The sequence below is a fragment of the Leptonotus elevatus genome, chromosome 11 (assembly GCF_054856555.1).
Source record: "Leptonotus elevatus isolate MCC_2025b chromosome 11, RoL_Lele_1.0, whole genome shotgun sequence".
Taxonomy (NCBI): domain Eukaryota; kingdom Metazoa; phylum Chordata; class Actinopteri; order Syngnathiformes; family Syngnathidae; genus Leptonotus; species Leptonotus elevatus.
The window spans coordinates 14,546,644-14,573,930 of NC_141249.1; the positions used below are offsets into that span (position 1 = coordinate 14,546,644).

The window sequence follows — 27,287 nt, forward strand, 5'->3', positions numbered from 1 at the left end:
ACCCCGACCTAGAGCCTCCATACGCCCCCAAGGCCTCGTTGACATCTATGAGACCTTTGAATCCCTTCATAAGTTCCCTCTGATATGAGCCTCTTTCACCAATTAGGGATTCACCAGCTTTGTCTGAAGCACCTGTAGCGAGTTGCTTATCTATTTTACACATGGATTCATAAGACATTGTCTTAAAATAATGCAACCATTCAAAAATGACAGCTGTTTCCATTTTTACAAGGCTAGAAGAGGTTTTAATTTGATTGCCTCAACTGGTCCACTCCAATAAGTTTCACCGCTTAAAAGCTGTTTGTAAAAGCCAAATTTTTTTTCCACTTTTCCCCCCCAGCTTTGCTGTTCTGCATAAAAGGCGCCATCACAGAAAGGTGAGGGGATTGAAGTTGACCTTTGGATGTTGTATCAGAGCCCTAAAAGAGGCACAAAAGTAGCTGCGTACAAGAGAATTCTGCAATGTCAGGACAGTTTCAGGTGCTTTCACTGTTGATGTGAGCTCATATTTATATTTTTGGTGCCTTTTAGTGCTCGACGCCTCAAAAATGTAAACATTTCCCCAAACAACAATCAAGAAAACTTATATACTGTATTGTAGAATTTGTGCTGTCATTGTCATTGTCGGCCCAACGCTGTCCGACTCCCGACGTCGGATTGGTGTATATTGGTTTGGTGTAGCCTTTAGAGCCGCCTTATAAATGCAGTCTAAAGAGATGGTGCCTGCTTCTTCCAGCCTACCTTGCATAATGGATCACATGTGCTGAGTTTGCATCCGACGAGCGGGATGACTAAAACAGACATGAAAGGAAGAAAAGAGACACAAGTAAGAAATTGGACGCTGCTGAAAGAAGATGTGGGGGTTTGGAGGAAACAGAATGGAAGAGTGAGCTTTCAGTTTGGAGAATAAGGTGATTACAATTCCAGTCACAAGCAGCGGCAGTTTGCGCAGTGATCCCGAATTTCTCAAGCAACGGAGCAAAAGCTGCTCCCGAGGGGCTCGTGGGAAGCCATAGGTCAACCACCCCTTTCCTGACTCACCACATGTTAAAGGAATTCCGCATTGCATTGTGGGATATGACACCAGTAACCCCTGAAAACGCATTGCCAAATTACTAACACATACACTTTCAAACCTGTTGGTAAAGTGAAGAAAAACGACAAATGGTTCAAATGAACATTGAGTGGCAGAGAAGCACATGATAGCAAGATGAGTTTTGAATGTGCCGATTTAAAACTGGCCTTTTATCTGCAAAGATAAATGATGGCCTCCTTCAAAGTGTGGTACGGGAGAAAACAATGTCCCAGATTTACTTAGAGGAATCACTTCTTATCTGTTTGCCAAACCCTGACAGCAATTGTCACAGTAAACAAAGAGCAGGAGCAGATTGTTCTCTTGGAGAGGCAGCAAACGTTTGGGAGCCACTTGAACATTCCGAAAAGCAGCTGCAGCATTACAGCGACCGGGTCACGTGGCGCTTCTTCTCTTGTGTTTACTGCATGTAAAGAGGCTTGATCATGTTTAAAGGTTTAAAGCACAATCTATAATAAGTATGCATTTGTGAAGTAAGGGCATTTTGCGTTTCGTAACTCCAGAATAGTTTTCATTTCTAACAAAGACGAGCAAAAAGCCTACCTTACCCTATAATTCCAAACTGTCTTTAAAGTTCCACTAATGAACATTTCAACCGTGATAAAATATTTTCACAACTCTTCTGATGAGACATTGACTTTAAACAAGTTGAATGGTACCTTTGCCATGGCCTGCGGGGGGCTGTATAATTTTTACTGGTACAAAGCAACTTTAAGGAGGATGGTAGGAACACTGCCACACATAAAACTACAAATGTGCTGACTGCTTTATGCCATATGTCACTTTCCCCTTTCCCCATTCGTTACAAAGACGGAAGCCAATTTGAATGTCGACGCACAATTACTGCTTTCCTGGCAGAAGCTGCAAAACAACCCAAAAGTTTTGTCTGAGGAGACAAAAAAGAAAAAAGAAAAAAGAAAAAGGGAAGATACAATCAAGGATCAACATTGGCCCGGCTTTCACTCGCTGGCGTGAGCTCAAAAACGATGCAATGTGCTTGTCCTCATGGGATATGTGGTCTTCCTTCAGACATAACATTACCGCTTTTGTCCACATGGCGCCGCCATAATCAACGCAAACTGAAAGTCCCTTAGTGTTTCTTGAGATAACGGGGCACTTTGAGATAAAAGTTTGTTGGTTCTGCGGCCATGCTTGTAACTCAAAACGCTTCTTAAATTAATTAATTAATTCAAATTACTTACTTAATTAATTAATTAATTAATTAAAATGAATGAAAACGTCATTAATCTGTTCCAGTACCCCCAGCCTCCCCCCCCCAAAAAACGTTTTTTTTTGTAATGTGTTTTTAATAAAGAAGAGAGCATTCTTTAATATTTTATAAAACCATACTGTAATGACAATTAAACCAAATGTAAACAATAAAACTGATTTAGACACTTTAAATCTCCAATTCAGTGGTCATTTTGCTGCTTGTTACGCTAAATGGGCTTTACTAAGGCCGTCTTAAATAACGCAATGTGCTATTCTATTTGTTTAATGTTTCATTTGACAGTAAACATCAACTGGCATTGGCATAGTTAGAAGAATTGCTGACAAACAGTTGCTTGATGAAAAACCGAGTTGTGTTGAGCTCACTGCCATTATATCTAACAAGTCAAAGCAAAAACTCGACCAAACGAATACTCGTATCTCAAAAAAACAACAACTCACAAGTTGGGCCACTTCTCTCTAAGGCACCATTGGACTTTCAAATTTAGTGATTCCCGTGACACAGAATACACAGTGGTTCATATATGGAGTCGTTTCACAGTGCAGCGTTGGCATGGTGCGGGAATAATGTCATGTCAGATGCTGATTGACATCTGTCAACCGGCCAAATATAAAACAAACACGAGCCCCCGACAAAGAGAAGCGCGACATACTGCATATAGGAGCCACTTTAATAACTCTCCAGTGAATTTCCTCTCCATCTGCTGGTCCCCGAATATCCCTGACATCAACAGCTACAATCCCTGTGAGGCCACGAGGGGACTATATGGAGCCGCAACAGAGCCGGGGGGAAGGCTTGGACACAGGTGGTGCACAGCAACTGGCACGGGTCCGGACACACAAACACACACAGCCTGCACTGATGCACATTCTCCAAGCATTGTCGCCCACATACCATCCAACTGCATGTATTGTATATACACTACAAGCAGTACATGCCAACATAATTGTAAGAATGGAAGATTCAAAGAACCACAAGTATGTAAATGCAGCACATAGAATGAAATTTATACTGTACAGTATGTTTCGACACACCCATACATACTTGCATATCACCTTCCAAATTCATATTGTACACAGCACTCAGTTTTCCAAATTTCTACACATCTGGCGCGCACACGTGAGCACATAGAGGATCTGTCGCTCACAAGCAAACGGAGACTGTTTTTTTCCCCTCCTCATTGCACAATGGTCTTAACATGCACACAAAGGCAAATATCACACCTATGTTCAACGCACACAAGCTCAAACAGGAAAATAAAACCGGGCCTCTTCCTACTCTGGTTCCTGATGATTGAAAGACTTCAGTTTGGGGGATAAAGAACTGTTTCTTTGAGACCCTCAGAACTGGAAATCAGCAGTGTCATTTTCTCCATTGGTTGGGATGACATCACGTTTTGGAGTTTCAAAATGCTGATATTAAGAAAAGGGGATTTTTTTGTTGTAATTGAGTGCAGTTAGTAGCCGTTAGTAGTCTTTACTAAGGGCCATTGCGACCTGTGGGCCTCATATCCAAGTTATCGTGAGTGTATGCCCCTATGAACAGGGAACATTTAACATTTTAAATGTTGCTGTTTTTATTCAGTAGTTCTGTCTACAGTGCTTTGTTCCTTTGAACGACTAACATAACTGTCTTTCATTGCCTGGTCCGTTTTATGTCATTTGTGTGGAGTCACTTCCATGCATTACATCCATCCATCCATTTTCTTAACCGCTTTTCCTCACAAGGGTCGCGGGGGGCGCTGGAGCCTATCCCAGCTGGCTTCGGGCAGTCGGCGGGGTACACCCTGAACCGGTTGCCAGCCAATCGCAGGGCACATAGAGACGAACAACCATCCACACTCACAATCGCACCTATGGACAACTTGGAGAGTTCAATTAACCTGACATGCATGTCTTTGGAATGTGGGAGGAAACCGGAGCACCCGGAGAAAACCCACGCAAGCACGGGGAGAACATGCAAACTCCACCCAGGAAGGCCGAAGCCCGGACTCGATCTCACGTGTTCCGCACTGGGAGGCGGACGTGCTAACCAGTCAGCCACTGTGCATGTGCACTGTGCCCCATGCATTACATACTGTACAGTAAATGCTTTTAGGTACTTGAGTCATCCATTTGACTTTTTCCTTGCTGAAAGACTATTTCTGTGGGTAACACAAGCCAAAACAACAAACAGCAGAAGATATAGTAAACACTCTGCGACTTTCCCAGCAAGATTAACAATGACAGCAATTCATCCTGAATTCCAGAGCAATGAGGCAACAAATTAAAACAGGCATTAGTGATGAATTTGAGCCCTCTTTTGGAGTTACATGACAGATGACTGACGCTTTTGCAAACCCTCCTACAATTGTCCCTTTCATCGGAGTCAGGATTCAAACTTCTGCGGAGATTTTCCTTTATTTAGCATTCAGTTCTATCGTTTACAGCTGAAACCTCCTGAATGGCAGCTGTGATGACAATGCAAGCGCCCCTTAATTTGAAACCTCATGTAAGGCTCAACTCTAATGCTTAGCAAAATTGTGGCTGGAGGGAGTCGAAAAAGTTGATCGTGGTGGGTGGGAATTATTCAGAAGAATGTTGCAGCCAGCAAGTATCTCTGTTACAAAACAACACGGCAAGACAAGACACAACAGTGAAAACGCTGTGTTGGAGACTCCAACCACCTCCGCATGTTTTTCTTATTAGCATCCGAGAGTGTCATGTGTCTCTTTATTGCGCTAATCTGAATCAGAGCTTGCCTGTTGCCCTTGGTTTGCTTGTGTGTTTGCAACAAGGCCGTCACGCTCAGGCAAAAATGCTGCGCCGTGTCTTATATCGCCAGAAAGCAGAGGTACTAGACTTTCTGATATGTTTTTTATCTACTCACTTTTTTTAAATGCAAAAACAGAAAACAATTACCAGAAGAGGAACTGAGACTTGGTCACTGACAAATGTGTAAAGTAGAGCTGCACCATATATCATTTGAGCATCGTCATCGCAAAATAGGTGTGCAATTGTCACACTGCAGGTAATGTGATGAAGTTGGCAAAGGAACTCAAAATGATCAAAATGATCAAAACGATAGTACCGTTTGCCGGTACTAAAATAGCATCACGGTACCACACCTTCAGAGTGCTGAATGCTGATATTTAAAAAAAATATTTGGCTGATGCGTGATATTGATATTTGGCAGAATAAGATAATTCGACCGATTAATTACCAAAAACATATAATAAATATATTTACTTGTTACTTGGTCCCTTAACATTTACACAAAACGTCCTTTAGTATTTGTTTAACTTTACAAAAGAGAAGAGGGGTGGTGAATGTTATTATTTTGTAATCTTATATTGTCATCCATTAATGTAAAAAAAAAAGAAGCAAAAAACTCAATTAAAAGATGGATACATTGTTTTTTGCCCACTTTAAAACAGGAAATATCGTTCAAATATATGTTGTGTCGTGCCCTTTTTTTCATAGTAGCTTTGTGCAGTTTGACTCTAAGAGACCAAATGTTTTTGCTTCAAGCTGTTTATACGTCACTCCAAGTTGGAGATTAATACAAAACTCACACGCAAAACAAGGAGAATTAAACAACAAATATCTGTTACCTCACTGCTAACATTATTGCCAAAAGCCATAGACATGCTAACGGCAATTAACAACAATGTTATGATAATTATAAACCCTCAAACAACACGAAAGTTTTTTATCTTGGTATGGTATGGTATGATAACTATTAATGAGGACATAGGAAACAATTGCACACCAAACATGTATTTTATCACTCCTCATCATAAAACAGATGCTCCGTAACCTCACAACGGATTACATTTGGGTATTCTTCATAAATTGCGATACATGAGAGCAGCATAATGTATAATATAATGTAATCAACAACGCTGAACTGTAATGTCTAAGAGAGAGTATTGAATCTGAAAATCACAGTACCAATACCATTGTCGCACAATTCTCTGTCAACAAATCAACAGACTGCAAAAACCGCAAGGAATATGTGCCAGAAAAAAAGCATGTTACAAATCATTTACTTTGATAACTGACCCAAATTGTCCTTGAGGGCTTACATTGTGATGACTAGGAATCTCATCCAGGCAAGGAAGCCAGATTTTGTCAACGGAGCTTCTTCTGCAATCCAATCACTTGACATTTTTAATAGCCGCCTATCCCAGTAGATTCACGGTGAAGGGTAGATATACTAAACTGCTTTATAACACAGTTGAAGTGAAATAATAAAGCCAGTTTCATAACCTTTAGAAAACTGTAATTAAAAAACGACATTTAACTTTAATCCTCGTCTTTGTTATATATTTCTTGGGTCCAGCCTGAGCAAAGATGATGGATTTAAGGTGTGTGTTTGACGGTGGCAAATAAGCGCAAGGCAAATAAACGCACCCTCCCCATTTGGATCAGTAAGTCAGTCAGTAATTCATTGTGGTAATGCTGATGCATGAATGTTAGGCGGGTGGTTATTTGTCAATACTGCAAGCCTCGTCTTGCCACCTGCCCGCAGACTTATTACTGTATATCGCTCATCACTTGACTGCGCTGCAGGCAAAGAGAATCGAAAGCCATTCATGTTTGAGATGATCTTGGTGCTCTTCTAACACAAGTGTTTGCCTTTCACAAGAAATTGGAGGCGGTGCGTAGTAGGGGGGGGGAGGGTTGACTCAAAAATCTGACAAATTGCTGAAAATTGCCTTCCCACAGTCATTCCTGTTTGGACACACTTGGCACATCTGGTTGTGATCTGGCAACAAAGGAGGGTTCGGCTCGCAGAGTGGTGCCACATATTATCCACTCTTTCTCCACCTTCTGGTTTTGTTTGCAAACGCACTGACACTCACCCCCTACGCATCGTCTACCCTCTCTGTCCCTGTGCGGTACGATGCTTGGCAGTCGTTACGCCATAGCATTCCTGAGCTCCTCTCCCAACATTAGGGGTATCAGTGGCTCATAATCGAGGTGTCTGCAAATATGAATTCAGCGCTGCCACATTGCGAGCGGAATTCTCTAAGGGGGGCGAAGGTTTGCTACCCGCCAGTGCGACAACTTCAAACAACCCCCAAAAGATAAAATGTCAGTGTTCGGTATACTTGCATGGACATGTACGGGTACACTGATGCATTGACACAAAGCTTTCCCTAGAGGCGTTCTTTAAATGTAAATATCTAATGCCAATAATTGGCCATTAATATGTTGAAAGGGACGTGATAGACTCAATGGGGTTTTACATTAGCCTCTTTTGGGATGACAAGTCAACAAGACCATTTTTTTCATATTGGAGATTGAGGCGGTCAAACATAGCCAAACCATGAAGTGCTAATATGTTGCGCAGTACTCAAACAGCTTTTACATTGTTTCTTCAATTATTCACTAAATGATTACCTTTACATACAGTCAATAGTCGGGTTAAGCTCAGAATTCCGTTTTTTAAAACATTTACATGCATAAGCGGACACAGTTACTCCCGTATATATATATATATATATATATATATACGGGAGTAAAAAAATAATATATATATATATACGGGAGTAAAACAAAAAAATATATATATATATATATATATATATATATATATATATATATATCAACATTAACCGGATGTCATTACGCAAATAAATGGCATTTTTGTTCTTAACTTTCAACAGTTAATAAGACATTATCTTCATGTTCCGCCATTTTTGTCAACCTCTGCTTGCGTATTGCAGGGGGCAGGGTGCGTGCGTTAGATGCATTTACTACGTTTACATGCAGTCAATATTCGGGTTCCGGTCAGAATTCCGGTTTCTGAAACAATCGAGGTAACGCGTTTACATGCTTGGCGGAAAGAGCTACTCCCGTTTACATGCTCATTTATGCTCGATTGGAATAACCCGTTCGGACCGCGACGCGCGGACAACGTAATTATGTAAATAACGTCATTTACGCTTTTAACTTACTATACGTTCGATAAAAGAGATATTTATGTCACTCACCACGCTAAATAAAGTAGTCGGGTTTCCTTCTCACTCCAAAAGTGCGGTTCTTTGCTGCAAGCGTCATGTTTGTTGACAATGGCTTGAGTATTTCTGGTGGGTTACACGCCAGAAGCACAGACTTACATACTTGTATTAACTGTATGTGTATATAGGTACAAATTGTGGCGTTTTCGTCTTAGAGACACAAAGTAATGTGAAAACGCAATGGAGAAATCAATGTATTCTAGGGAGGCTCCTTTAGCAAGTATAAGATGGAGCTGCGCACGCTGTTTTTGAGGAAAAAGGCACTTTGCTTACAATTAAAAACGGAATAAATATAAATAAAATTAAAACTGAATAAATATAAATAAAAGATGTATTTATGTATTTCTGTTTAAGACATTTTAATGTCTCCATTTTCTGTTTTGTCTTGCAAACCAGACTGGAGTAGATCATGACGATTCTTTGCACATCTATAAATTGAAGCAGAAATCATTGTCAATCAAATCATTTTGAAACAAAAAAACGTTCTCTGAATCGAAAATCGATTCTGAATCGAATCGCAGATCCAAAAATTGGAATTGATTCGTGAGACGGTCAAAGATTCCCACTCCTAACTAATAAAGCCCTTAAGAACATGGACGTTAAACTCTTCACAGAGAATCCAATGCAACAAAGGAGAGAATGACGGGTTCAAACTATAACTATATCCATAGGAGAACCAGAGGTGCAGCAAGGGTACACTGTATTGTTCCCTTTAGGAAAAGTGCTTTTGGTAAAACTCCTTTCTCTGGCCGAGCTGCTACCGAGTGGGATCTCACTCCTGTTCACATCAGAAATCTCAACACATACATAACATTTAAGCTTGAACAAAAAAAATGGTTAATTGCTAATCATAAATGTCAACACTAATGCTTCCTGTATTTATTTGTCCCTGGTTGGTTTTAATGTACACTTAAGTAAATGTATTACTTTTTTAACACATGAATAGTATTTTCATGAATGTATTATTATTGTGTATTTTATTTTTTATTTTACTAGAGTGACATTTACGATCTGTCTCCGGACTGCAGATGAAAAATAGCCTTTTGGCTAATTCTGGCATATTTACTGAAATGTTTATTAATATGTACTGTCTCTAATACAAATAATCAATCAATCAATCAATCCTAATTCCATCACCACCCCTAAAGCCTCGTAACCGTCAAAAAGCATTTTAAACTCGTGAGCGCCAGCGTTTTGGACCTTGCAAAGCTGTCGAAACCCTTACAAGTAACATTGTGACCTTGAATTTCAGACCCCCGTAAATACTTTGTAGATATGTGACTCAGATGGGTGTGTGGTGCAGGGAGGGATCATTCTGCCTATTATAAATCCTCACCTTATTGTTTCAATAGCGTTTTGACTAATATGCATTCCCTGGACAATGTCTGCTCAGATGGCTGAATGTTTTCTAGGTCAGTACTGCCCATTTTATAATGTCCTGAGTGAAAAACACATGACATGAATAGAGGAAACCTGCTCCGCTGGCTTAAATGTGTCTGGGGAAGCATCCTGGTAATCCCCTTTAAAAAAAAATAAAAATCCCCTTTATTGATAGTTTGTAATACAGAAGACATAGCCATCTTTCTAAGACTTTTCTACAGACGAATCAGTGCATTGTGGCTTCGTGTACATGGTACGAAAGAATCAACATTTGCTAGAATGTATAGAAGAAGAGTGGTCATGGATAAATACTTGCAGCGTTGTCAGTCATGCAGCTGCAAGTTGGGAGGAGAAAAACGAGGTGCACAGCTGCACACTGAGGCCTCAGCTTCTCAAGTTGCTTTTGCCTCAATTTCCTGCCCCTCGAACCAAGCGCGCCTTATTAGACCCTCCCCCTCCTTAATTATCTATGATATCACCTCCACATCATGCTTAAAGGTGGTCCCCGCTTCCCTTGTCATCCCAACTGGTGCCACCAGTTGGTGTTTACTCAAGAGCTGGTTCCTCTGTTCCTGTCCGTCTTTCTGTCCATTGACCGCTATCGCCACATCTGCTTCAGTTTTGACTTCCCCCGCTTTGTTTGTCCATCTGTATTTGTGTTTCTTCCCCCACTCTCTTTTCTCTGTCCCCCATCAGTAAAGGGAGGCTGAGGAATGATCACTCAGGCTTTGATGCCGCTGGCCCCTGCCCTGGCTTTCCACGATATGAGGGTCCGAGCAATTACCAAAGCGCTCCTAGCTGAATGCGATTATTCTAAAATACTCCTGTTAGGATTAGGTGGAAAATGGAGGGGGGGGGGGGGGGGGGGTGAAGGTTGAAGGAAATGAGGAGTAGTTTATGGATGTGAAGCGAATACAGAGCGATAAGGCTTTCTAATGAATTTTAAGAGAAGAAAATTACATTATGCTAAAAAGCACAAAGAGAATAATATTTTCTGCTTCAAGGTAGTATCAGAGTATGTAAATGCTGGATAGATGGAAACTATAACGTTTTGCAGTAATTCTCACTTCTCCCACCCTATTGTGTTGAAAGAAATTCACGCAGGATGCTGTGTCAGCTGTTTTGGAAACGAGCACAGTTAAGGCAATATCCTGCTTCACTGGGTTATGCATAAAAGGCACAGGCAAATGCCAGATCTGTTACAGCTCTGATGCGGCAATTGTGCAGGATCCCTGTGCGAAAGAGGCTAATGATACACAACTGGTGGGTAAAAGCTGAAACTCACTAGTTTATACAGCACTAGTGCAAATTGAAACAACTGGGATGGTGAATAATTGCATACATTTCACATCGGAAAATAATGACTGGCACTGTATTTCTATGAGGAGTAATGGGAACACTTTCTGCTATTACATGGAATATCTTTCAAATTTGCCATGGATTAATATTAACTCTTGCATTCAAACCATGACAGCAACTTGGCCATTCCTCAGTGGAAGACGTCTGTGGGGAATAATCTTCTCACAATGAGTCAGCTCATCACACTGATTACGCCCTGGATGCTCAGAGGTGCATGTAATTTGTGAAACCGACTGCTGAAAGCGGCGACGCCACCGCTGTCTCTTACTGCAGCTGGTCACTGATACCCTGGCACCTTGATGGGATGACACCATTATTTGAGAGGAGAATTCTACAGTTTCGGTTTTCCATAAAAGGTAGCACAATCCTTGGACAATAAATCCCTCTGACATCTGATCTGTTTGATGACTGAATCGGAAAGGCTAGAGGCTTTTATACTGAGAATCCGAATCTTTGGAAAATCAGAGCCTGAACAGTCCATTTATCCATGTTTGCCTTTTATGCAAAAAGGGGGAGATTGGTGCAACACTAAATTTAGCATTCCACAATATAATAAATAGATGCATGACCATGTTAGAGCCAGTGTCTGTTGTGATGGTCAAAATTACAGTTGGACAACGACAAACGCTTTCAACAAAACAGGGTGGAAGAAGTGAATGTCTGGTGTTAAAGACTGTTCTATCTCTGATACACTCTAAAAACAATTGGGTCAAAGTAACCCAATTATGGATCCAAAATGGACTGATACACTTTATTGGTTTTATTCATGATTCAAGTAGAGGATTTGACCTAACTTTCTGTGTTGTTTTATACAAAATTACTTTATTTTTTGGGGGGGAAAAGTATTTGAAAGTTGAGCCAATTTTTCTGGGTTGTTTTATACAAAATTACTGTTTTTTTTGTTTCCCCGCCCCCCGAATGTTGGGCCAAATTAAACCAAGTTGTTTTATATAAAAAAATGACCCCATTTTTGATCCAAAGGCAGATCAAACTGATCCAAGTAGACGATCTGACCCAACTTTCTGAGTTGTTTTATACAAAATGACTAAAGTTTTTACCCAAAGTTGGGTGACAATGACCCAAGCAGAGGATCAGTCCATTTTTGAACCCATAGTTGGGTTATTTTGGGCCCAACTGTTTTTAGAGCGTACAAACTCTGAAGACATCTATACTGCCGGATCAACTTTATCCTAACTCAATTTGGTGTCAGTGCCATTTATATAGCACAGCAGCATAAAACAAGAGCTAGTGACTTGTGCCTCATTTTTGGTCATACCCTCAAAGTTATTGCTTTTGTACCCTTGAGTTTTACAGCTTGGCAACCTCCCTGTACCTGAAAAGATACTTAGAGTCCAATATCTGGCTCTAATGGGTAGAATAGGAACAAAAATGGACTAGAGTGCAATCTCTAAGGTGGAAAATAATCTATTCTATTTTTGAACCATTTTCCCAGCTATAATCCTTTCCAGTGTCAAAATGTTGCCATAGATAAAGATTTAATTGATAGTTATTGTAAAATTTTAACACAATTATTTCAGTTTTTTCAAATTATATTTTTCAAATTTGTACAACCTTCAGGGGTGTTGGAATTTAAATAAGTCACTTCCCTGTCTCCGCATATGAAGCTAAGACTGTCACCAGTTCATCGCAGGGCACAGACAGATCCCAAACGTCAGCCATGTGTACCACAAAACCACCAACATTCGAACCCAGAATGGGCCAGACATGCCCCACCCAATTTTCATGCAACCTTTTCATCCTCAACCAATTCTTCATAGATGAGCACACTCATTTTAAACAAAGGAAAACCTGCCCTCAACATTGTCGCTCAGGCCAGCCCCGGCCCGCCTCGCACCTGCTTTGTGCCATGAGAGGAGGCAACAACTGCGTGCATATTTGTCAGACAGCACAACTGGGCATGCGACGCAAGCGCTCAGCACAAAGTGTCGTGTGAGCACGGACGTACAAGAATGCGCCGGTGCACGCGACACACGGCCGCCGCTCGATTTAACCTTCCGCCGAATGCCACGGCGACGCCAGCCAGACTTTGTGTGGCCGCATACCGCCGAGAAGAAGATATGGAAAAATCTGCGGCCTAGTAAATCTCGGAGATTACGTGGCTCCTCTCAGCTCTGGCCTCAGTAATGCCCCCCAAATCCAACTGTGCCATGTCACTGCAATTTGGACCTTTTATCTCCAGCGAAGAAATGAATCTCTGTGCCCACTTGTTGATGGGACGTGTGTGCGTGCCTATAACATTCCAACACGTGTTTGTGTGTTGGTAAAAGATAGGCAAGGCATGGGAGAGGGGATTACACGTCGGAATAGCAATGGATCAACTGAAACACAACATTGGCTTGATTTTTTAATTGCCTCTCGCCTGCGATGAATGGCCCCCGCAGCTGTCGGCGTGAACAGCTGCTTGCCTAAAACGTTTGGACGGAACACACTCTGGGAGTGGGGTGGAAAGAACAATGCTGCATGAATCATAGGCAGGCGCTGAGTTTTTTTTCTTCTCAGTTTTACAACGCGTTCAAGGAAAAAAGAATCACTTTTTGTTTGACGCTCGCATCTGTTCCATTTCCCTGGGCGCTTGCAAAGACACATTATGTATGCAGTAACATGAATTCATACATAAAGTGAAATGATACAATGTCTCCTTTTTCCCCTTTCAGCTTGGAATTTGTGAGTTTACTAGTTGAATTTATCGCTGTTGGAAGAAGCGGGGGGTCTGAAAAGATCCGATGGTGCAGTAGGTTTGGATATCCCGCACGACGTTTTTCAGACTTGAATTAAGCAGTGTTGTTTTGCTCTACCCCCCTTCTCGCTCTGCCCCGAGGCCTTGTGGCTGACTTCTCTGCATCCATAAATCACCGGGAACGCAGTCTTATATCAAGCAGCGAGCGTGCCGAGTCAATCGCATTCACATCTCCAAGTTGTGTTTTACCATCCAAACACGAGAAGACATACATTCTCTCCAAAAATAAAAGTACAGTCGCACACACTAAAGACTAATATTTTGGGGGAAATATGCTGAATGAGCTATATTATTTCTTAGCAAAGCCGAATTGAGAAAATCAAAGAAACAAAAAGAAAGATACAAGATCATTTTGAGAATATTTATTGTGCAAATCCCACAAATTAAAATAAAAACTCAACACTATTTGGCGAAAATGAATACAAATACAATTGATCATAAATATTTAATAGGCTATACTAAATATTTACATACTCTTGACTTTAAAGGCTCCTCCTGCTGCAACATATGCGGTAATGTACTTTTTATTTTTAGCTGTTATTTTCTCTTTAGACAGTATTAATTTACCTGCTAATTAGCTGTTTATAATTCATGATTTCTTTCTGCTACCTAAGCACTAATCCTGCTGGTGTATCACTAATTTGCCACGTTAGCTTAGCAGTTAGCATAGCTTCTCCATCTTCTCCTGTTAGTCTGTTACTTACTATTTGTCGTCATTTAGTGATTATATATGTGTACAAAAGTGTATCTTAGTCGCCGCCATTGAGGCAAGGATTAGTGACAGGATCAGCGCTGCACAATGAAAAGACCGTGTTTTAGCCATGTTAGCTAGCCAGCCGCAGCACATAGCTATCTTAGCACCTAGTCATTCCGGAGCAGCAGGAAAGCAGTATGGTTAAGGAGGGTTAAAAAAAATCGATTCGGCAATATATCGCGATATTACAGTGCGCAATTCTCGAATCAAATCAATGTTTAAACATCCCTTTTTGATGGAAAATATTGAACAAAACGTCTCGAATCGCCAGGCACTATGCAATTCACAACCCTAGTATGGATGCATGACCTTTTACAAGGTCGTGCCGTTTTTCTTCCTGATCCGGGGTCAGATCGCTCAAAGATATATTAACACGGGGACAGATATGGTGACATCATCATCAACAAGCGTTATTGCAATTGGTTGTGTCCAAATCGATACCTTAGTCGAAATTCATACTGTCAACTGTTTATTAATGTATATACAGTGGAACCTCGGAGTTCGAACGTCTCGGAACCCGTACAAATCGGACTTCGACCAAAAAATCTGTGGAAAAAAATCCTCGGAGTTTGACCATAGCATTTTTCATCCACTGAGGCCATAACATCACAACAAAAATGGTAAAGTATTTTTATTTATTTAAATACTGTACAGGGTGTACATGTTTTTTCTGCATATATTGAAATTAAAATAGGAATTTTCTGTTTTTGGAGCTTAGGAACGGAAGAATTGCATTTACATTATTTATTGTGGGAATTTTTTTTTTCAAAGGTTGAACAATTCGGACTTTGAACACTTGACAGGAACAAATTGTGTTCAAACTCCGAGGTACCACTGTATAGTAAATATCACGCACCTCTTCCACACTAAACGTCATTTGAGCCTGCATCAATTGATTTACTGCGTCTGTTTTCTTTTTCCTTTGGCTTTTTGTAAAACATTTTCTAAAAGTTGGATGGTGGAAGTTGAAGAAGAAAATGAGAAGGAAAATATCCACTGGAAACGACTATGAAGTAAGCAAGCTTGCAGAAAAGAATCTGGAGATGTCAAAGTACTTTTGTCCAAAGTTTGAAAGTGTTTCCATTCAAAATTACTAGTGGTCATAACTAAACAGAAGTCATATAGACTTGAAGTGTTTTAAATTTAAAAGTTTTATACTTATGACTGACTTGATTGTACTCTCGAATGGAAACAACTTTTTTATTTTTTTTTACAAAAAAACTAAAGACTGTTGAGTATCTGGCATTTTAGTCACATATGTTTGTGATGTAGAACAAAATGAAAATGGATATATTAGCCCCTTGCGCTAGCTGCCGACTGGCTAGCTGCCGTATGCTTGCCATTTGTAATCAAACGGTAGCGCGTTATTCTGCTGTGTATGTGTGAGCCCGCCTTTGTCAGTTAAGTTATAATGTGTTATCGTTAGAATGAATAAGTTCATAACTCCTTGTGTTTAAAAATATTGTCTGTTCAATTAAATTTTATGATGCGAGTTTGGACTCTGGCAAATATTGGATGCTTGTATAGGCTATGTTTGGGTGATTGTTTCCAATCGGTGCAAAAATAAAAAATGCCATAAAAGTGGAGAGACAAATGGAGGTGGGGCTGGGGGTTGGATGCGGATCAACAGACAGACCTCTCATTCACGTTGCACACATGCTCGGCTTACGCCACTGCGCTCCTCTGTTTGTCCCATGGAATTTGTAGAGAATACAGGACGCTTTCCAAAAGTGACATATGCTTTCAAGCCTTCCAATAATCTATAAACCCCAAGAAGCACAAATGTAGCCATGTGTGCGCGTGTGTGCGCGCAGTTCTGTTGTTTGCAAGCATGCGACGATCTGATTAATGTGCTTCAATCTTTTTTCCATTCGGTGCGAAGCGCCCAACCCAGATATGTTGGAATTAGGCCTCATCGCTCACTACCATCCTACTCTAATCAAAGTGCCGATTCTTGAAACAGACAGCTGCTGTCATGTGCCTTGATTCCAATGGCTATCTGTCCCAGTGGCTGCCCTAGTACTTAGTTGGCCAGCTGAGGTTGTCGGGGAACGAGGGGCTAACTGCCAATTGAAACTGCTGTTCGAGAGCGCCGCTTCAACTCGCATATAGCAGCGTATACCAAAAGCAGGTAAGTTGTCTGTTGTCTTCTTTTTCTGCATTACATCTGAAGATGCTCATTGAGTAAATAATTCTCAGAGATCAGTCACTGATGACTGGATAGTAATGTTATTAGTCAATAAAAATTGGCACAAAAATGGTCTGGAAATCACATGTAAAAAGGAGACCAAGAAAAAAAGAGGGTAGCTGAAACTAGCAGTAAGGTCATTTGTAGTGTCTATTTTCCACCTCTGAGCTGAATGGACCAATGTAACTCATTTACATTTTTCCAAAGAATTGTAAGAATATCTGTTATTTTTTCGATACAGAAAAACGCATTTCCCAGCGTTGCGTATCGTTCATTCACTCTACAAAAGTTCAGAGTGCATCCCAATAAGTCAAGACGGCTGGTAATTCCGCACACGCTTGCCACGTTCCTCCACATTTACCATCCGAAAACCAAGTCAAGCTCGAGGTAACATTCCCTGAATGCCTTCTTGGGCTAAAACCTTTAGAGATTAAAGTGGCTAAATATATATGTATCCTGCAGTGAGTTATTGTCTGCCCATCTATTTGTGGAGCGGGCGAGTTATCTGGGTGGGCCCGGGCAGAAATAATACCAACTGTTGCATACTAACTACAGATCGGGCTTACGCCTTACTCGTATTGTAACAAATGCACATTAAACTAAAGGAGTGGCAAAATAATCGTTGCTGGAATCACACTAATTGCAACATAGGAAAGTAGTAGTTTCCTGGGTGGTCAGTACAATATAGCTCAAATGTCAATATGTTGGCATCTATGACAAAATAACTAAATTTACATTACAAAGTCAGCTGTGTATAGCCTTAGTGTAAAGAGACTCACCTCCCAGGTACATACAAGAATCTCCCTCTACATGTTTAACTCATTTATTATTTTCTATGGGAAAACATAATGCAATGTAAAAAAGAATAGGTGAGGATTACATTACAAATTTTAGATTCGGCTTACATTTAAGGATACAACATCGAGGTGGCCATCAAAACACATGCACACAAACACAAAGGCAGTTTGCTGAGGTCAAAGTTCAAATGGGCCTGAACTCTCCCTCCACCTCTTGGACTGAGAACATCACAGGCCCCTCTGTGTGCTGCTCTGCATTTATTTTACTCATCATCCCTCATCAGGTATGTGTGACCCCATCACCCCTGAGCTAGGGTTACCTTGTCAGTTGACTGTCTATCTCCGTGCACGGATCTTGAAGCAGTGTCAACAGTTGCTCTGCGGAAAGGAAAAGGAAGGAAGTCACAAAAAATAGAAGAAGAAAAAAGCCCACACAAATTCGTTTTGACTTCCTATTTTTGTTCAAACTCCCGTTGGCTTGATAAAAGCAGGAGTAATTTTTTGAACGAAAAAAAATATATAAAAATGTATTTGTATCTGTTGCAGTATAACATAGAATGCTGTGTTAGCTTCTGTGCTAGCTGCTTGCTAGTAGGCTGCTATATGCTAGTCATTGAAAAGATAGCGTATGTAGTATGTATTCTTATGTTTGGCATTAGTGGTTGAATTTCATTTGTTTATAATAATTTGTTAGTTAGCAGTTAAAAAAGATGTGTGAGGTGCATCAGTGACACTTAAGCTAAGCGTGTGTTTAAAGACAGTTATATTTTTTCTTACTTCTGCTTAAATTTGTTGATAGTGGTAGTGCTGAAAATTAGTGTGTTCTACTTTGGACATTACAGTGTTCTTATATAAAAACAAATGAATGAACGCACTAGATTTGAGATGATTACATATGATAATTGTTGTTTACTCTAAGGAGAAGGCCCACATTAGAGCACAAACAAACTGCTTGGATACCTGTTGAGGGGTTCCTATAAAAACACTACAGTCACCCGCCCACTCCCTTGTCTGTGCTGTCAGCTATCATTCAGGGTCCCGTAAGTGGGATCCTTGAGAGGAGATGCTATCACCGTTAGCCCGTATGCATTCACACCGCGGTTGCCCTTATCTCTGCCGAGATAACACATCTCCTCGACAGGCGAGAGACCCGAACCGGACTGACACACACTCACTTTCTGAACCTGCTATCTCATTCCTCGTCTCAGCCGTTTCATTTCAGAGTTCTTCGAAACAAACAAAACAGCCCAATTTGTTACGCTTCCTGTTTAAAATTCAATAAGTGTGTCCTCTTGTAGCTGAGGCTGCAAAGGGCGCGTGCTGCTACGTGATTGCGATCTCTGATGTCGGCCCGCGGCAGAAACGTGACACGCCTCTGAGTTGACGGCTCTGGATGAGCATGAAATGGAGCAAAGTGTCGGAAGCAGGACAGATCAACAATTTCCTGATACAATTTCCATTTTTATCACTTTGTAAACATTGCATTTCCTGGTAAACAATATTGTCGAAGGTTTAAGCGGCCGTGTAAACACGCAGCAAGAACGGACAGGTCGCTGATGTACAATTGAGCAGAAATCTTGTCAACGTAAGAACAAATAAACATATTTTGAGACAGTTAGCATCCCCCATCCATCCATTTTCTCAAGACTTGCTGAACGCATTATAACTCTGAGGCAAACAAAAACAGTAGCACTTATTGGGGCACGTAAAAAGTCTCTCAAATGTATGGACAGACAGTGACTTTGTTTTACATGCAGTCAATATTCGGGTTGAGGTCAAAATTCAGGTTTCTGAAACAATCGGGATAACCTGTTTATATGTTACATGAGTTACTCCCGTATACATGGTCAATGTGCTCAATTGGAATATCCTGTTCGAAAGTGCGACGCACAAACAGCATCATTATGCAAATATGAAGACGTCAATTACGCTTTTAACTTTCTATGTTCAATAAAAGGCATTAGATTTATGTCACTGACCACACAAAATGAAGTCGTCTGTTTCCTCCTTGCTCCAAAAGTGTGGTTCTGCGGCGTTATGCTTGTTTACCTCTACTTGAGTATTTCCGGCGGACTTAAGGCCCAGATACACTAATCCGACGTCGGGTGTTGGACAGCATTAGGCCGACAGCATGCACCATCTGATTAGTGCATAAATTACTGTCGTAAAGTCGGACGGAGTTGGAATACGTCAAAGGGGTGCGGTTCAAGCAAACTCGACATGTTTAATCTGCGTCGGGGCATTTCATCACAGTGATTGGCTGTTAGCTAGTGAATCAGCGCAAGGGACAAGAAGCGGAAGTGACAAATGCAGATAAACAGTACAGATGGAAAGCCTGGACCATTTTTTCCCCGCTCATTTTGCGTATCGTCACCCTGCTGTACCCTCCGCATTTGAACATACAATGTCTGTCTGGACGGAAGATCGGGAAGATGACTTTGTCTCTTTGGTTCAAGAGAGACCGGCATTGTATGATATTACCGTTAAAGGGTATGCCGACAAATGTATGAAAGCCAAACTATGGCATGACATGGGGACACGACTGGATATAGCAAGTAGGATTTACTTTTATATACGGTACTGTGCAAAAAGCCGGATGGTTTCATCCACGTGGGAGGACATTGGAAAATAACCGGTATGCATTGTTTATGTTTTTATATCCCGCCACCGTAGAGGGGTTTCCGGTTGCCTTTAGGAATAATGACTACTGCCGCCGATGGTATGGAGGGGAATTACTTCTCGCCTATGTGCTGAAGGTATGTAATAGTCGGGGTCGGTGCGGTGTGTATTTACGTCATTTTTCTATGCCGACGTCTGGGCCGACGCCACAGGTGGTAGGCCACATTTGGCCAACGTTGGATTGGTGTATCTAAGCCTTAACATAAACGTACGGTATATATGTGTGTATAGATACACACTGCGGCATTTTCATTGTAGAAACAGAAAATATGTGAAAACGAGCATGCACAGAAGACAAACCAATTGAGGTATTCCAAATGTGTTTATATGGACAAGAATTCCAGTTGTGAAAGGGATAACCTAAGGGTCTTTTCCGGTTTTAAAAAACCTAAATAAGAGCATATTCGGATTTTTGCGCAACATAAATATTGCCAATATTATAAGTCGTATGCCCAAGTATATGTTCTGGGGCCACATTATATTCAGTTTAAACTGCACTTTTACTTTGCATAATTTGTAATATACAGTACAAACAATATTGTTTACTATTATTTCATGAGTGTATACAAACGGAGCCCCCCACCCCACATCTGTAGTAGAGTAAATAAACACGCCAGCCGCTATGTGTATAAATAGGGTACAAACACACTGAGGGCACTGGTGCAGATACTGCGCGTAATGTCAGCACAGTTGCACTTTGTGACAGTCCCGAGCCGGCGGTGCTTTTCAGGCCCTGTCCACCAGACCACAGCACACTGGGCCTAATAACAAAAACAAGCATCCCGGTGTGGAACTGGTCCCACAGTGTGAGGACCGTAATGAGGAACATGTGGAGCTGCCTAGACACACAGTCAGAGGAAACCCAATCCTTCAACTCCCCCTTTCTACACCCCACCCACCCATTCCTTCACCCATCCCCCATTCCTTCTCGCTTCACTCGACATTCTCACTTGCTCTCGTTTGCTATAGTTTTTGGTAGTTGTCTCGTAGAAGAAACCATTTGTAGAGCATAAACGACCCCAGAAGTGATACGTTTCATTCCTAAAAAGTATTTTAGTTTGCTCTAGAGTTGCTATTTTCTAAGATATGCAATGCAATGTGCTCATGAGGAAACATGGCAAAAGAAAGAAGTCTTTCTCCTCATATGAAGTCTGACAAGCAGTCCAGGACTTCCTTTCATCTGTTGAAGTCATCCTTACCGTCCACCTGGATCAATTAGCTGTTTGCTTCACTGATCATCAGTCTCGCATTCATTAGTAGCTCCCCAGGTTGCGGATGTTCTGCTCTACAACTTTCATTTCGCTGCCCTGTCATGACCCGAGCTTGTTTTTAATATCCTGGGTTAAGATCACTATAAAGTGCATTTCGTGTCTTCATCAGAATCACTCATGAAAAAAGGGAGAATAATGTAACTCTGAAGCCTCTGAGTCCAAACATTTGTACTCATACAACTACAAGGACATACTGCATCTCTTAAATGTTTTCCCTTTGATTTATACCTTTTCCCTTTCATTTTGGCAAGTGGTTGATAACTATTTTTCTCTAAACTCTATGGCTGTATTACCGACAAGTTACTTGATTAAAGGAGCCATTTTGATCATGTATATTCTGTTTTCTAAATCACATTGAACGCGTGCCCCTCGAATTGATGTCCCTTTGTGAAACCCGCTGATGCCTTCAGTGACATTACAAAAGGTATTTTGTCTTTCTTCAATGGAGGTGGAAAGAGACAATAGTTTCTGAGTAAATATTTAGACTTACAGTATGTGTGTCGTTGGATATCGTTAATCTTAGCATGTCTGCTGAAAAACCTTTCAGATATTCAAAAATATATTTAACAGTACACATTCAGCTAGCTTGTTAATAGCATCATGCTGAATCATGCTAACATTAGCCACAACGTAGGAGCTTGACCAATATACATTTCTCATGAATATGACGTTCAGTGACATTGACTATCCTGTTCTTCTAAACCGAAATAAACCATCGTCTGTCTTTTTAGGAAATGCAGTCAACTGGTCTGGAGGATGAAGAGCAACGCAGGTGAGTGGAGTTGCATTTGAAAATGCTCCAATGTACCTTAACACGGACCCCAAAACAGCCCAATCAGCATTTCCACCAGTAGTTTGATTAACCACGCTATATGATTCTGTAAATTCTTATTATTAGGATAGCTATGACAACATGTGTTTTCGATTCTTTGACTTAAAAAATGTGATTCCGATAACAAATAAGTAGCTGATGTGCATCCAGGTTATAGTAACTTCGCCAACTACTGGCCTGGCAGGCAAATTACAGTATTTTCAGTCATCTTACATGTGAATGACACTTTTCAAAATCATAAATTATATATATATATATATATTCACTTGGTTGTTCTGATATAAACATACTCTCAGTCTATGTCATTTAGGTGGATTTAAAATGTCAGCATTCAGCCCATCAACGGAGCTAGCCCCCAAAATTAGCTGAGCAAACAGAGTAAAGCCAAGCTCTCCAGGGAATACACTTGGCACACTGGGTCCAGTGTGACAGGGCTCCTTGTAGCTCAGAACAATCCAAATGTTCCACTTGGGTTGAGCTGTCTTCGTTTCCCCCCTCCACTCAATATATCAGCCCCACATCAACATGGGCCCGTCAAGACCTTTCACAAGGCTGACAGGCCACCTGAATCACACAATTGTGCGGCCGGAGGGGCCGGCATGTGTACAGAAGACGCAGTGATCCAGCAACTGTCTGGGTTCACTTCTCCTCTCTCTCATAAAGTCAGCCGGCCCAAATGTTCCGGCTGCACCAAAACAACATATTAACATTTAATCCAATTTGAGCAAAAAAAGAAAAACAATTATGCAACTGTTGGGTTTTTCATAACGCCAACATTTAATAAGGTAATAGTCGGGCGCATTAAAATTCTTGCTTCGCATGGCTCAAATAGCCCACAGCACGTCCCAGGTGAGGGCTGAAGGCTTGAGTGGCCGCGTCTTTGCAGATGGTCCGGCCTCATAGCAGCTGTGCAAATGAAAGACGAAGTGTCGTTGAAGGAGTGAGAGAAAAAGTGAGTGAGGTGGAAAGTTGGCCACAAAAGGGAAAGAGTAACATACAGTTCGCTCGCTGAAAAAGTCATGGAAAAACTAATGGTGCTTAAAAATCTGCAGTGAGAAAATCATCGACTTGAGTATTTTACTGTTTTCTCCTCGGCCCTTGTTTGATAGCTAAAACAACCCAAGAGTGCGATAAACCAACTAACCAGTTAAAACAATTTCGATAAAATCGCTCTTTGAAGGACAACCGCTGTGTACTATCTTGACCTTATCATGCAAGCTATTAAGCAAGTCATACTTCCAACACCATAAAATGTTGTTTTATGGAAGCCGAGTTAGATATAAAGTGTTAGTTTGGAGTGCACCCACCATTGTGTCACCTTCAGGAGTGAGAAAACAACAACAGGTGATAGCCTCCCGGCCTGATGCTGAAAACACACCAACATTTGTCTTCAGGGGGAGGTGGGGGGTGTAAAAGAGGACAGATGCCCTTTATGCTTCGTACTAAATAAAGGTCTGAAGCACAATGTAGTCAACCTAAAATTACAGTTTGTTTAAGTTCTGTGTGATCATACTTACATACATACTAAAAAAGAAGATTGTGCTTTTCTATAACTTTAATAACAACTGCAATTTGTTTTAGGGCCACATTGACAGGAAAAAAAAAACTGTTGTGAAGTCTAAATTTTATGTGTAAAATCTCTTACAAGAAGACCTACCTACTAATATGAAAAAGTTATACTGCTAAAAAGTCTCAAATTAGGCGAAAGAAAATCATAAAGGTATGAGAATAAAGTCTTTCTAGACACTATGAAAAAAATAAATCATTAAAAATATTAAGTTGCAATAATAGTGTAACTATTACAATACAAAAAAATCCCGGGGAACATCCAAAATAAGAAAAAATATTTAAAAATAAAAAAATTAAATAAATGTAATCTGCATTATGCAAACCCACACGTTCAAAACAGCCAATACTGTATGCAGGGGATCAACTAGTTTTAACTTGCAATATCACCATTGACCACTCGATGGCAGAAATGTCATAGTTGCGCGCACACACTGGGTATTATACTACAACATGAGCAGGCCTGATACTTATGTATGCACGTATTGAGTCGATATATTTTTTTTTAATCATTCATCTGGTTAGGAAGTGTGTGGTCGTATGTGGCTTCCAGGTCACACTGATGAAAAATTGTGGCCCCTTCCAGCATTTAAATTGCCTATTACTGGTTCTTCAGTAAGGACAACTTGATGGATGTAGGTAAAAGTGATGTTGTTTAGCAATAAACACCAGTTACTCAGTACTTTCCACGGAATACTTAGTCTTACCTAATTATTTGGAGGACTACTTTTTACTTTTACTCAAGTCCTACTATTCAAGAGAAACTGTACTTGAGTAGGCCTATACATTTTTGGCTTCTTTACCCAGTGCCCACCACTGCTCAGCAAACTAATTCCCCAATTACCATCTCACACCATGAAACACTTTTGCAATGTCCCTCACCCCCCAAGTAAATTGCCACTGCATGTAAATATCAAGTGTTTAGCAAAAAAAAAAAAGAAGAAGTCCTCCATTGGCCAACCATCACCTCGGGGCCCCCAGTCTCCACTGGAAACCCCTCCCCGCAGAACCGCCCTGAAGACAGGGGCCCCTTTTGAATGACAGCGCTTGGGGAGGGAGACGAATTTTGCTCTGATTCCCCCCGCAGCCGCAGCGTCGATGAGAAGCAGTCGAGGAACTCCATTCTAACTGAATGGATTGGCATGGGGAGAAGCGGACCTCAGATCACGGCTAAGCTGCAGCTTTGGGACTGTGTAACGCTGACCATGGTTGTCATTTCGCTACTCTATCCACCAGGTAAGTGGTGCGTGCGAACCGGCGGCCAAATCCGTGCTGCTCCACTCCCAGTCCGGCGTGCGGAGCGGCTGCGCTCCGCTGCACTCCACCGGAACGAAAACTTGCGAATGTTTCCTTGCGTTGTTTTGCTCGACTGATACTTACGCATGTTTCTCTGGCTTGCAACTATTTTAATTATTGGCGTTAAACAATCGCGGTGGGGGGAAAAAAAAAGAAAAAAAAAGTTGTGAGCCCACCGCGGGGACAAAGTACCCCTACCCTTCACTTTGCTAGCCAAGCAGCGTGAGTTGAGTTACCTCAACTTTTGCCTCCTCTTTCAGACAACACGGAAATGTCGGAAATGCTCTCAAATAAACCACAGCATCTTTTAACCACATACCTCGTTCTCGTCAACATTAACATCGCCGTTGAACTTATAACCCAATTTGGCGAAGTTTTTGTGTGGGAGGGGGTGTTAGCTGCTAGCTAGCGTCGCTCACGAGCAACCAGCAAGCTGTCGAAAGAAAAAAAAACACACCAAAAGTTTGACGTTTTTAAAGCAGCAAACGAGGCTAATTGAGACACAAAAGGCGACTGGAACGTGTATACCATCTTGTCGTCGAAGCAAGTCGCACCGACGGTATTTTAGTGCTCGAGTTATTAATTTTATTAGCTGCCATGAATAGAGGAGATGGAGGGGGTGTCCAGTGTTGAGTTGTTTGGCACGACACGAGAAACCAAACCGCTACTTGACCACAAAGCGGTGTCTCAGAGGGATAAAGATGTATAGTTGTTAATTCCCCCCCAAAGTCATAGCTTTACTTCATCATTTTGTTTGTATGTTGAGAATGTGAAAAGTTTATATTAAATCCTCTATGTATTGTGAAAATACTACTTGGGACACATACACAAAACGTCTATTTGGTTCCACAGGTTGAAATTTATTTTATTCAAAATTTTTTTTTTAGTTTTCTCGTGTTTCATCAAGTATTGCAGTGAAACTGTCTATAGAAATATGGTACATAAAGTGATTGGAAGTGACACCCAAACTTTTAAGTATATTAAAGTATGTGGGAAAGTTTTGTAAATCAATTAATCATGTTTCTTCATTTAAAACTCCATGAGAAATTGGGAAAAATTTTCAAGCCATCGATAAATTGTTATACTATGTTTGTAAAGGTCGCGGCTTTCTGATAAGACGGTAGGGCTTCAACCATATACAAAATGGATATATTTGTACATATTTGAATTGATCGCTGGAGGTGTGTGGATGGAGCCCAACTTCTCATAGCTGACGTCATCTTTGCCTGCTTTAAACAGCAAAACAGGCTGAATAAACAGTCGCTGCTGGTTGCAGCCAAGTAGAGCACGTCATTTGCCTCCATTGCTTCAAAGTGTGACTAATCAGCAACCAATTTTGACACATTGATTCATTCCTAATGACCGATTAGTTAGTGATCATAACAATCTCTTTGTGGTTGTTGTGACCTCCGAAATGACCATGTTGGGTGCTAAATAGATTCTTTCTGGTCCTCAAACTTGTTGTACCAGATGAAGCTCGTGTGGTCATTTGAGGAGATGAACCGTAGCGGATGGTTTCTCATGGCGATGATTGTCAGAGGGTGTCAATCAGGGCAGACTCTGCTGACCCCGATACGAGGCAGCCGAGGCCGGTTGGAATTCCAAGGAGGGATGTTGAATGCCTCCAGCTTGACCTCATTCACCGCATCTCTGTTTTATCAGGGCTAGTGTTGAAGTGCTGCGGCGGTGACGTGCATTAATCATCTGTCACTCCCCCTCCCCCACTCACACAGAGTCACACCTCTGTGAAAGGGAAGATCTGGTGGTGCGAAAAATTCCCATGGACAGGGTTGATAGTGTCATGGCCAAGATGTGAGCTTTGGCGGAAATTGATGACATGTTATGTTGTCATTGATTATCTCGGTCAGGGTTTCCCAAACTTTTTTTTTTTTTAGCTTAATATTTCCAAGCCATTAATACTGTAAACTTGCAAAGCAATGAACACAATGGATATGTCTTTAAAATAAGTTGGAGTGGAGGTACATGGGCCAAGGAGAATCAATTGTGTAAATTGTAAACATTGTGAGAGTGTTAATTTCTTAGTGAATAATGCATAGATTAGGCAGGGGCATGATA

The 27,287-nt window shown here is 41.1% G+C and overlaps 1 protein-coding gene and 1 long non-coding RNA gene across 4 annotated transcripts in view; one reads left to right on the forward strand and one right to left on the reverse strand.

The window, feature by feature from the left end:
- On the reverse strand, window positions 1–25,883 carry LOC147165970 (uncharacterized). Of its 2 annotated transcripts, XR_015096572.1 has the most exons (4): window positions 25,740–25,883; window positions 25,531–25,644; window positions 17,888–17,945; window positions 1–791 (listed from the first exon to the last, which is right to left on the reverse strand). It is a non-coding gene; the product is annotated as an uncharacterized LOC147165970 (long non-coding RNA). The 2 variants fall into 2 exon arrangements; XR_015096571.1 differs by lacking the exon at window positions 1–791 and having other exon boundaries at window positions 17,580–17,945.
- The window catches only part of rgmd (RGM domain family, member D), a 17,820-nt gene continuing 7,091 nt past the window's right edge, over window positions 16,559–27,287 (forward strand). Inside the window, exons 1-3 of one of the 2 annotated variants that reach the window (XM_086090294.1) lie at window positions 16,559–16,713; window positions 22,249–22,289; window positions 25,003–25,151. In XM_086090294.1, the coding sequence (XP_085946420.1) occupies window positions 22,252–22,289; window positions 25,003–25,151 (187 nt within the window). In that variant the 5' untranslated portion in view covers window positions 16,559–16,713; window positions 22,249–22,251. Of the gene's footprint in view, window positions 16,714–22,248; window positions 22,290–24,937; window positions 25,152–27,287 lie in introns of those variants that run through there. The other variant, XM_086090293.1, reaches the window with a different exon arrangement.